Source organism: Ptychodera flava, chromosome 11 (assembly GCF_041260155.1).
Source record: "Ptychodera flava strain L36383 chromosome 11, AS_Pfla_20210202, whole genome shotgun sequence".
Lineage (NCBI taxonomy): Eukaryota > Metazoa > Hemichordata > Enteropneusta > Ptychoderidae > Ptychodera > Ptychodera flava.
Window position 1 is genome coordinate 212,405 of NC_091938.1, and position 13,410 is coordinate 225,814.

A 13,410-nucleotide genomic window follows, 5' to 3' on the forward strand; every position below is an offset into this window, starting at 1 on the left:
TCCTGTATTTCAACACATTTTACTGTAAAAAACGGTGTGAAGCAGGGAGGTGTCTTGTCCCCAATTTTTTTCAATGTGTACATGGACCATCTGAGCCATAGACTGATTAATTCTAAGGTTGGTAGCAACATCGGTGGTATTTTTTGTTAACCATCTGATGTATGCAGATGATATATGTCTGATAAGCCCGTCAGTGGAAGGAACTCAGAAACTTTTAAATATTTGTAGCAATTATGGCAATATTCATGATATTGTTTTCAATACAGAGAAAACTGTATGTATGTGTATAACTTTCAAGCGATGTATGATTGACCATATTCCGGCTGTTTATCTCAATGGAGTTAAACTGCGATTTGTTGAAAAGAAAAAACAACTCTGCTATCTGTTGACAATTCTGATATCGAGCATCAGAGGAGATCTTTTTATATCTCTGCTAACATGCTTTTTGAGAAAATTTTCTTTGTGTTCTCAGAGTGTTAAGTGTAAACTATTTAAAGCACATTGTTATCAATTGTATTGGGTCAGCTGTAATAAAAGCGCCCTGAAACAATTGAAAGTTGCTTACAATAACACTGGTCGCATAATTCTGTGATATGGCAGACGCAGCATTACCAGTACTATGTTTACATATAATAGGATTGACACTTTTGACGCTTTGCTAAGAAAGCAAATCAACAGTTTGATGAAAAGGATTTCTATGAGTGAAAACTTAATTATACGTAACGTGTAAAATGTTGTGTACTTCACTTCTGACTTGAGGACAAGATGAATAAATTCAGTCTTCTAATCTGAGTTTCTTTGTATAGAAATATATCTTCATAGTCTAAGCCATAAATGAAGTTTTCTTAATATCACCATTTTTGTATCATTTTTTTCCCAAGTGTGTAATCATTTATGTATATGGACATGCTCATTGTCTGAAATAAAGACCTAATAATAATAACTTCAAACTGAAAATAATTTTACTGTTGTTATACAATTTTATAACAGACAAAGATGGTTGTTAGAACAACATGCTAACTTTGTATGATGACTATAAGTTGGCCTACATTCTGATTGGTTTTGATTGCAGGGGGACCACAATAAATTATGCAAATTTAGGTTATGCAAATTTAGGTTTTTCAAGGTATTAGCAAATTAAGGTTATAGATCAAATATCAAACCAAAGAGTCTCTCCTGTTTCTTGTAGCATGTACCATGTAGCAAATGTTTAATAGTATATTAGAAACTTACTGAAATCATTCACATTTCATTCACAGGTTCAGACAAAGTTTTGTAATCTTTTTTTTAACTACTGGCTGGGAACAACGGGCTTTCGCCCAATTACAGTTCCAGCAAAAGAAAAAGAAACTAACAAAGAGCACAACAATGAAACAAAGACAGTAACAACACAATTAAAAAGAACAATCATTGGTAAAAAATACAGATCTAAAAAGAATAAACATTATTAAATAAAATAAAATAAAAATAAAATAAAATAAAATAATCTGGAGGCAAAGTCTAGAAGAGAGTCTAAGATTTAGCATATCTTTCTATAGAGTGGAAGTTACCACAGTTTTGAGGTAGATGGTGGATTTAATCAACAGTGTGTTACATCATAGGCTGCAATCATGGTACATAATGCTACAATCAGCATTCTGTGTATATCAATATTTCAAGATCTCATTGTAGTGGGGCGATGGGAATTTATATTTATTTTAAAGCCCCAGTGCAGACTTAATCCAAAAATCTAGCAATATATTTATATAACGATTGCAATTTCAAAGGAGAACAAAAGAGAGAAACACCTCATAATCTTCTTCACACCATAGTGAATCTCGATCCCGGGCCTTTTCGACCCAGGGTTTAAGAAGGGTACTTTTGAATATGAGAATTTGTGCAATCGCTCACTCTGGAAAAAACACGGAGTATGGTAAGGGATAGCTGTAAACAATTTGGTTAGCGATATCTGTTGTTAAGTAAGGGATAACTTTAGTTTAGTAAGGGTATGACATAAAGGGTTATCTGTACTTTGGTAAGGAATATCTGTAGTTTAGTAAGGGATATTGTACAAATTTTATAAAACATATTTTAATTGTGACTTAGGATTCTCTACATAAAATATTTTGCACTACAATTTGTAATTGTAAATTTCAAACTTTGGAGACTTGTCTACAAATAATAATGATGTAAATTGTGTGCCTATCTTTGACTATTGTTCTGTAATATTTTAATGTTTTTCAAGTTAATTATCAAACAGGTATACTGACTGCTGAAGGTGATGGAATAGGCGAGTTCAACAAAGGGAAAGAATTCAACTCAAGGTCAGCTGACTTTGTTTGGGTTGAATACACTCTTACCACCAGATTAATCAACCTCAATTCAAACCTTGGGTCAATTGTAACATAAAACAATTTATGAGGTAGTCAATGAAATGAAATGAGTTATGTATGACAACCATTTCAGAAAAAGAAATTATAAGCTTCAAGACAATCTAGGAGAAACTACCAAATCAAAATAAAGAATTCTATTATGGGGTCTGAAGGCAGTGCTCTGATGGCAGTGACAAATTCACTACGAATTGCTGGATAGGTTACTTCAAGCTATCTTTTCTCTAAATTGTTCACATCTGTAACTTCAGTCTATTCATTTATTGTAATTTTTGCATGTCATACAAAGACATTATAATCCTGCAACGATTTTAAAATATTTATACAATGGAAAGCCAAAAAAGCATTTTGTAAACATACACAGAAATGAGATATCTTACAGCCATTATTTCAAAACGACATTAAAAAAACTATAGCCTGTCTGAACTACGAAAAACCAACATGTACAACAGTAACCTACATAAACTAAACACAAGCGTGCAATGAAATTCTCCAACATGCCGTTTAATTTTGGGACTATCCTTTTTCATACTCTTAAACAAGGCTGGGACACCATGCCCATGCAATTTTACTCAGCGTGTAAGTTGCTTATTATAGAAACGTTTTGAGCACAAAATATATTTTTAAAATGTAATTTCAAAAAATATGGAAACATTTTGACTACAAATAATAAAGGTGGCTCACATGGAAATAGACATCACAGCCTGGCATGTAAAATCAAAAATCCTCATAAACGTCTGATCTGTGCTTGATCAACTAAACATCTTAAATCCTTCATTGTTTTGTATCCACAATATATCTTGTAAGCCACAATGCTCCACTTTTAAAGACTTATCTTTGAGTATAACAACAACACAATCCTATTCAAGTTCAGTTTGTAGCAGTTATCTCTGCCTTCCAGTCACCTTACGGCAAAGCTCGCTAAGTAATGAAAGCTGTATCATCCACTTATGGCTTATTGGCCAAGACAAATTTGGTGAAAAAATGTGTTTACTATTAAAATCATTTCTAGACAGTCTCCTCACGAACAGAAAATTGTGACAATGTTCCCCATACTCTCAAGCAAAAAAATCAGGTCATAAGGTTAGGACATTGGATACAGGGTGTCAATACAATAGGAAATCAGCAAGGTTAAGCCGAGACATGGAATGGTTTCAATTAATCTTGGATTTTCCCAGTGGATTTATGACAGGACATTATCATATATCATTGAGAACAAGAATTCATAACCCCCTCTGAGGTTGAAACTTCCAGATTGAATCAATCATTGATATACTGTGTTGATGACTACTTATGACAGTTTAAAGCTACTTTTTAATAGTTTAAGGCACAGATTTGCTACTGGCAATGAAATTTAAACAAAGGTTAAAGATCACATGGTTTGTTCCAGTTGCTATTTTATAGTCTGTTCTAACTAACCAACAAACGGTTAAACATGATATCAACTCTTCCTGTCAGATTCCTTGGAAACTGCACACGTACTGTTCTCTTTTCCCAGACTTTTGCAGGGTTGAATCTTTTGAAATGTGTTAACCAAAGTGTATCTCAGTGATGACTTCATGATGAATCAATGGACAAATGTTTGTCTAATTCACGACAACATAAGTCACAGAAAAGTTCGCGGAAGACTTTTAGTCATACTTTGAGAACACATCTTCAGCTGGACTCTGGGCAGATGTGCCGGAGCTGGATTGCTGGCAAATTTACCTGGATTGGACTCTGGGCAAATGTGCCTGGGTTGACTCTGTACATGTGTGCTGGAGACGGACTCTAGGATTATCTGCCAGGACTGGACTCCTGACAGATATTGTGGGCAAATTTGCAAAGGCTGGACTCTTGGCAAATCAAATTAATACAACAGGAAACAAGCCAAAAAACAAATAGTCCATTGGCGCACCTAGACAAATATTTATAAATTATAGCAATATCAATATGGAACATGAAAGAATGACCCATCTGATCAACATTGGGCTTCCATCCATATTGAGACAAGAATCACGAATGGCTCCAAGGCTTTTTTGACACAGAATTGTCTCAGTGGAGTTAATTCAGGAAACAAATGTCCACAAAGTCTGTTGAGTTTTTTTTATCTCATTTGTGGAGTGAACCTGTTGATGGAGCTGTGACGGCCTGGCGGTAGTATTATTGTAAAAATTATTGACATTTATTCATAACATCATATGATTTTAATTCCCTGTTTTTGTTATTCAAATCAGAGATAATAACACTGTTTGACAAGAATTCATAAATTTATTAATGACTGAGGATTTTATCAGAGCATTTTTGCAACAAATTCCAATTTCTCTTCATTAATAAACACATACCGCAAAAACTTTCTAATAATGTGAGGTACAAATATTTAAGCGCTTTGTTGAGTATTAGAATAATATCACAATAGAGCTAAGCCAATAACTCACACAATATAATTTCCATTGAAAGTGACACTTCTCAGTTCATAGGAGATGTTTTTTTATGAAATATTATTGAAGATTCTCTTCATCACAGGTGTTGATGGCCTCACTGACTATGGGCACTGGCACTTGGAGTCTTCAGGTTTTCAGTGTACAGTAAGTGCATATACCACATTAGGCATTCCATGCGCATGTAGCTATGTGAGCAGCTGCAGCGCTAGAGCCCAACTACCCAGCATACTCTGCGCCAAGATGATGACTCTTCACATCAGTCACAATGACAAAAGCAAATGAAAATATTTTTTTAAGTAATTTTAAATTTATTTTAAAGCTATCTTAGTAACTTTACAGCTGGCAAATCTTACAGTAAAAAGCACTGAAGCTTTGGGCATGATATGAAGTTTAATGATGCGCTAATAAGCATTGTGGGATTACAATCACAGTGACTATGTGGTTATGGAATAATTCTTATTTTACTGCAATGACATATGCATATCTGTGAGCTGCTTGTGGCCTTCTTTGGCAGTCTGCTGCCTGAGCAATTACCTAGGATGACCTTTGGCAGTCTGCTGCGTGAGCTATTACCTGGGATGACCTTTGATTATCTAGGCTTCTCATTGGCATATTATGTTAAGATAGTATGCGCCTTTAAAGTGAAAGACTTAATCTTTTGCTCAAACTTTCCTCAAAGAATATTTCAATCATTCTCTTTCAAAATCAAGAATAAAAATCAGACGTCACTATGCAAATTTTGGAACTAGAGATACAAATCACTCAAGATTTACCGACATTTGAAATTCAAAATGGCCGCCATCCCTGTGTTAACTCTATGGAGAAAAAAAATAAATTTTTGATTTTCGAAAAACTATGCTGATGGCAAATTTTCTTACACCAAGAGCTTTAAAATGAACCCCCAACAAGTGGTAGATCAGAAAAGAATTGAAAAAGTTTGAGAGTCCAAATATCTGTCCCCAAGGCACGTTCTACCTTAAAGAGGAAAGTCCCCTACAAAAGGGGGATTATGGTAAGACTATGCAGATGTGAAAAAGCCACGCTACGGGTAAGACGCACTCAATTTGCTCCGAGATTTCCAGAAATTCGACGGTGGTGAACGGCGTTAATTTCCGTCCAATCTCATACATGACACCTGTGAATGTATAGCGACTGCCTTTATGTCGAAAAAAACGTTGAAAAACACTGTTATTTAATACAGAGAACGCATATTTTAACAAAGTGTGGGTCCAGAATGTCCATTTGACCTCTGTTCTAAATGTTAATGTATGCTGCCAATCATGATTACTCAAATTCAAATTGCGGCCTAGGCGATCTTGATCCCTGCCGAGCACAACAAACAAAGCGTACTGACTTATCACTAAAATCACCGTTATGTACGTACCTGAACACACATATACACAACCACATACAACGTAAACGATACGACACATGTAATGAACACGCAAGAAACGGCATTTTCTTTTGGAGTGATTGGTGGTCTTGAAAAAAACGTTTTGTATGTGTTCCTGTAAAAAGTTATGAACATTGAGAGTCTTCACACGTCGTTTTGAAGGCAATCACAATTTCATTTTTTCCTTCAGGCATCGAAACTGAATCTTTTGGCTCACATTTTGAGGAAGTACCTTTAGCATTGTGACAAGTTTGGTCATGTTTATATCAGTTGATTCAATTCAGTTGAGCTGAGTGGAATTGGAATTTCAGTGTCGATTACATCGTTGCCACTATTGCGTTGTAGATCGATCATCCATGATCATCCATACTCGAGTAGTCATCGACGACGACTACGGCCCTGCACAGCTGTCCTGGGGGACTCATCAGCGTCATTTACTTTCTTTACCAATGTATTTCAAAATATTTGGCTGACCATTGTCACAGATTACTAGTAGTTTCCTTTTGTTGAAGATTCTGGCTTACATATCGGAACAGCAAGCAGCGTATGTATAGTATGCAAATATGCAGGCTCATCTATGGAACTACGGCAACTTTTCCATAACGTCTCAGTCACATGTCATTTGCATATTACGAACGGTCGTCGATGTTTTCCGAGGTTACCTATCCGAGGTAACCGGATATGCAATATGCCCTCACTATACTTCGGGTCATGCATACCAAACTCTAAACTGGGGGTCGTAACGTTTTAAATCAGTTTTACTCAAAATTTCTTCACCCTTTCATCTGATTTGTTCGAAATGCCAAAATTACACGGAAAATAAGCTAACGAATGGGTGAAGATTTGTTTTTCAAATTCACAAGTTTTTTTCCCGTTGCAAGCTGCGTGTAACCCGGCCGTGCGAAGTACCAGTGACCGGCTATTATCTACATCACTGCCAACCAAAAAGCCATAAAGCTACAAACAGTAGAAGGTTCTAACTTACGATTGCTTACGATCACAATCTACTACCGTCCTTAGAGACTATCATCTATTTGCTAGACTTTCCCCTTATTTTTATATGTCTAGTTTGCGCGCTTGTACCGAACACGAGATGTTCAGGGCTAGATTTAAACTCAATACAGTGCCCGAGGAAATTCTCTCCTGAACTAAGTCAAGACCTTCGTTTTCTATCTTCCTTCCGAAACTCGTAATACTCTGTCCATTTCAACAACTGGCTTCAATCACAGCGCCTTCACATTCAAATCACCCGCTGCTGTTGTGAGAAAGTATCCGTTCCGTGTTGATGAAAGCCGGGGTTGAAACCAGGGGGTTGAAAACCGGGTCCCATTTGAAATCGCAACGGAATATGCACACATCTACATAGACGCAAAAAGGTTAGCAGAAATTCAGAGATGTATTGAAAGCCATACATCGTTGCTGTTTATTGAGTAAATTGTATGATGGAAATTCGTCTCCGAACTCGGCGATACATGAGCGGCCATTCTGTTTCATAACTTCCTATACATGTATTTCTATTGCATACTACAGCGGTCATCGCATCGCTGTCTATCGAACCACAAAACGACTGTGATTTGAATTCAGTAAATTTTGATTGGATTCGAACTCACAACGTACGGCATACAGTCACCTTAGTAGCGAAGAAATCACAGTCAAGGAAGGTCTCAGGCTGTCGACCAGACCACAGCCCCTCGACCAGTAGGCCTACTCCACCCTAATTATAATGTAGTCTCGAATTGTGTGAACCCTACACACTTCCGTAATATTCAGGCAGAGGTGATAATCGGTAGTTCCTGGTGTAAAAGATAGTTTATGTTTCTCTGATAAGCCAACGACTAAGCAAGTGTTTAACCATCCCGCCCAGTGTTTGCCATCAACCGACGTCACTACGACGTTGCCTATTGTGCGCCCACGGCGCTGGACTTTCCTCTTTAAGTTTATAAATTGTTTCACGATTTTCTTAATTTCTTGAATATAGAATAACTTTGTTCATGTTAGAATATACATATATAACATACGTACATTTGCCTCTGCAAGACCATTGGACTTATTTATAATAGACTTATCAATCTGCTTACAACTAGAGAAACATCTGTTGGTTATGCGCCTACTGTGCAGTAGACTGAGATTAAAATAGTTGTCAATTTGTTATTCCCATAGCAATGTTTATAAAATGTTTTCAGTTTGTTACTGTGAGTGTGACTGCTGTCAATAGCGCTGTCGAAGGCATGAGTTCTTTATACAGTGGTTCAATAAGCATTGGTGTGGATAAATACTTACTACAGAGGGGTCATTTTATCAACACATCTTCAGTCAAACTATATTTTTAAGAAGTTAATTCAAAGAGAAAACTATTAGACATGAGTATCAGACACTGTTACAAGTCTATGGAAGCCCAAAGAAGGCTATCGTCAAGACTACTGGACACTGCTACAAGTCTATGGAAGTCCAAAGAAGGCTATCGTCAAGACTACTGGACACTGTTACAAGTCTATGGAAGTCTAAGAGAAGGCTATCGTCAAGACTACTGGACACTGCTACAAGTCTATGGAAGTCTAAGAGAAGGCTATCGGCAAGACTACTGGACAGTGCTACAAGTCTATGGAAGTCTTAGAGAAGGCTATCGGCAAGACTACTGGACAGTGCTACAAGTCTATGGAAGTCTTAGAGAAGGCTATTGTCAAGACTACTCGACACTGTTACAAGTCTATGGAAGTCTAAGAGAAGGCTATCGGCAAGACTACTGGACACTGCTACAAGTCTATGGAAATCTGAGAGGAGATAGACTGCGGAATTCAGCTCAAATATAAAGCAATAACTTGGGGACCAATAGACCTGCTTTCAGTGAAAAGTTCACTATTGTCCACGGTGACTCCTGGTCTATGGTCTTCTCTAACTCCCGTGTATCTTCATTGACAAGAGACTGAATAATTTGCAAGGACCACCATCCACTGAAATTGGATTCCAGTGTTATACCTGATATCACTCTTTCTTGCCACAGTCATACCAGTTTTTTGAGCCATAATATTACTGTCCTATTTTAAGTTTCTTTGATGTTCAATATTAGTAAAGGTACCAGAGTACAAAGTTTTCAATGGACCCTGTTGTTTTTCATGGAATCTCAATACCCGAATATTTGTCTTTGAATATCGTAACGCTTGACAACACTACATAAAGAGATAAAAACTAAAAAAATGTTTGTAGAAAGTCCATACTTTTGAAAAGCAGCACTTTTTGTAAACAGTCCAGACAGGGGAATATGGATAGATTTCAACTGTAACTGCTTGAATGAATTTGAAACTGATTAACCTAAACTGTATTATAAGTGTCTGAGGTACCTGTCTGTACTGGCCATCAACATACTGTATCAGTAACCTTGTATTAACGCTGTGAGTCCAACTGTCACCTAATGCTGCTGTGACAAATGTTTCAGGTTCAATGTCATCTCCATCTGAAAACAAAGTAGAAATATGAAGCAATCAATATTTCAATTTTGTACAATTTACTCATTAATTTTACCCAACTGAATGTATGTGGTAGACTAGTGTGAACAAGAGTAACCTTTCAATTGTTTCAAAAACTCTAACAAAAAAAAATGATTTTTTCCTTTATTTCCATCATTTGAATGAATGTAAAGTATTCACTAAAATAAAATGATACTTTTAAAGTTGAACCTAAGCATGTATTATTTGATAGTAGTATCAGACATATAAAGTTACAGAAAAGTACTGATGCGGTTACATTTATATTAAGCCTTTTAGTGCCTAAGGCAATTTTTGTCCCGTTTGTATGTTTTTCAGATCAGACTAATTTTTTTAAAGAGCTTCCCCGAAATTTTGATCAACAAGTCATCGTTGATGACACAGTCCCTGCTTGTCCATTTTGTTATAATCTTTGGTGTCTAGGTAGCTGTGGTCTAGGTAGCTGTGGAATGACATTGATGCAACGGGTGCATCAGGCCTGTGACTTGCATAATAAAGTAATCTGAGGAACGTTCAATAAATGACTCATCTCTGCCGGTAATGACCACTGAAGGAACTTTTGATTACATCACACATAACGATGCCCTCATTGCCTCTAGTGTCATGACGGCACATACTATACACATGGTTTGGTAGAATTTTCGAAATGGTATGGGATCGGGTATGTTGTTGTAATCAGCCATTTCAGATCATATAATGACACAAATTAATGTGCACAAGAATGCAGCCATAGTATTTTATCTTCGTATCACGTTTGAACAAAATCAGTCCATCGAAGGACAGTGACCTATGTTTATGTTTCAAAGACATAAAAAAATCACACCAAAATTGAAATCAAATGGCTGTCTATTGACCATATGGATCATAGCACAAAATTAGTAGACATGCATATGTATGCCATAGTACTTTATCTTTGTACCAAGTCTCAACAACATTGGTTAAGGAATATAAGCCTCAAAGACATGAAAAAATCCAAAAATGACTATCTGGCAGCGATATTGGAAAAAAAATGACAATCTGGCAGCCATATTGGAACATGTCACGAAGTAAATTGACATGTATATGTATGCCATAGTGCTTTGCCTTTGTGCCAAGTTTGAACAGAATCGGTTCAAGGATGTTTGAGTTATGGTTCAAAGACACGAAAAATCGCAAACAAAATGGCCGCCTCGCGGCCATATTGGATCGTATCGCAAAATAATTTGACATGCACATGTAGGCCATAGTTTTATGCCTTTGTGCCAAGTTTGAACAGAATCTGTTCAAGGATGTTTGAGTTATGGTCCAAAGACATGAAAAATCGCAACAAAATGGCCGCCTCATGCCCATATTGGATCGTATCGCAATATAATTTTACATGCATATGTAGGCCATAGTGTTATGCCTTTGTGCCAAGTTTGAACAGAATCGGTTCAAGGATGTTTGAGTTATGGTTCAAAGACACGAAAAATCGCAAACAAAATGGCCGCATCGCGGCCATATTGGATTGCATCGCAAAATAATTGACATGCACATGTAGGTCATAGTGCTTTGCCTAAGTGCCAAGTTTGAACAGAATCGGTTCAAGGATGTTTGAGTTATGGTTCAAAGACACGAAAAATCGCAAACAAAATGGCCGCCTCGCGGCCATATTGGATCGTATCGCAAAATAATTTGACATGCACATGTAGGCCATAGTTTTATGCCTTTGTGCCAAGTTTGAACAGAATCTGTTCAAGGATGTTTGAGTTATGGTCCAAAGACATGAAAAATCGCAACAAAATGGCCGCCTCATGCCCATATTGGATCGTATCGCAATATAATTTTACATGCATATGTAGGCCATAGTGTTATGCCTTTGTGCCAAGTTTGAACAGAATCGGTTAAGGATGTTTGAGTTATGGTTCAAAGACACGAAAAATCGCAAACAAAATGGCCGCATTGCGGCCATATTGGATTGCATCGCAAAATAATTTGACATGCACATGTAGGTCATAGTGCTTTGCCTAAATGCCAAGTTTGAACAGAATCGGTTCAAGGATGTTTGAGTTATGGTTCAAAGACACGAAAAATCGCAAACAAAATGGCCGCCTCGCGGCCATATTGGATCGTATCGCAAAATAATTTGACATGCACATGTAGGCCATAGTTTTATGCCTTTGTGCCAAGTTTGAACAGAATCTGTTCAAGGATGTTTGAGTTATGGTCCAAAGACATGAAAAATCGCAACAAAATGGCCGCCTCATGCCCATATTGGATCGTATCGCAATATAATTTTACATGCATATGTAGGCCATAGTGTTATGCCTTTGTGCCAAGTTTGAACAGAATCGGTTCAAGGATGTTTGAGTTATGGTTCAAAGACACGAAAAATCGCAAACAAAATGGCCGCATCGCGGCCATATTGGATTGCATCGCAAAATAATTTGACATGCACATGTAGGTCATAGTGCTTTGCCTAAGTGCCAAGTTTGAACAGAATCTGTTCAAGGATGTCTGAGTTATGGTCCAAAGACATGAAAATCGCAACAAAATGGCCGCCTCGTGGCCATATTGGATCGTATCACAAAATAAATCGACGTGCATCTGTTGGTCATAGTGCTATGCCTTTGTGCCAAGTTTGAACGAAATTGGTACAGCAGTGTCTGAGAAACTGTTGATGACGGACGGACGGACGGACGGACGGACGCACAGACGGGACCCAATCTATAAGTCCCCGCCGGACTTCGTCCACGGGGACTAAAAACTGTAGTTAGTGAAAAGTGATATCCATCTGGTTAAAGGTATAGGGTAAATCTGTTAAACACCCCCCCCCCCCCCCACCCCCATTTTCCTGTAAACAGGCCCACTCACCATTGATAACAATTGGTTTGGACCAAACCATGGTGGTGAAAGGGTTAATGCAATGAAATCTTTATTGATAATACTTACAACTGTTTGTAGTTTTTTCATCATGCTTCGATGATTTTAATCTCGTTGTGATTTGGTTGGTGATCACAACCTATTAAAAAGAAATTTCAGCAGTTAGTCTACTTGACAGTGACATACATGTGAAGATTCAGAACCTTATAATTGACAAATATTTATACATTTATTTTTTGTTGGTGCTTTCCTATAAGCATAATTAAACATGTCATCACTGACAACACAGTCCCCTACACGGTCAAATTGTGTGTTTGTTTGTTGGTTGATCAGATGAAAATGAGTAAGTAGTAGTAATGTTTATGTTCTAAACTTATCATATTGGTCAGTGTTAAACGGGGTGAATAAATGTATTGGGCGTCCACAGACCTCTTCTGATGAGTAGCTTTGGCGAAAAGTGAATGTCTCTAAATTTGTAAGATTTGCTAGGTAATTGATGTTTATTCTGCTTGTGCAGTGGAGTGACCTGATAGTTTCCTTTAACTTGATTATCTTATTAATCCTGAGTTGCACTTGGCTAGCCCCCACGATGTGGTGATTTCCTTAAAGGGACAAAGTTGCCCATTTTTCATGAATTTTATTTGATGCAAGATACTACTTATATTGTTTAACATGTTGAAAGATACTGAATGAATAGGTGATCATGCATATATTCGACCCCGGTTTTAGACAAATTAAATGAAACCATGGCGAAAATGAATTAATGGTCATGACCATTAATGGTCATGACCATTCATTCACTATCTTTCAACATGTCAAACAATATAAGTAGTATCTTGTATCAAACAAAATTCATGAAAAATGGGCGACTCTGTCCGTTTAACCAATCAATCATCTGACAG

General features: G+C 37.1%; 1 protein-coding gene across 3 annotated transcripts in view; it reads right to left on the minus strand.

Moving 5' to 3' along the window:
* The window catches only part of LOC139143198 (DNA repair protein RAD51 homolog 2-like), a 122,018-nt gene that overhangs the window by 51,524 nt on the left and 57,084 nt on the right, over window positions 1-13,410 (minus strand). For 2 of the 3 annotated variants that reach the window (XM_070713333.1, XM_070713331.1), the window contains exons 8-9: window positions 12,578-12,647; window positions 9,524-9,636 (exon numbers count right to left, since the gene is read on the minus strand). In XM_070713333.1, coding sequence (XP_070569434.1) covers window positions 9,524-9,636; window positions 12,578-12,647 — 183 coding nt within the window. Of the gene's footprint in view, window positions 1-4,786; window positions 5,764-8,108; window positions 9,637-12,577; window positions 12,648-13,410 lie in introns of all 3 variants that reach the window. The other variant, XM_070713332.1, reaches the window with a different exon arrangement.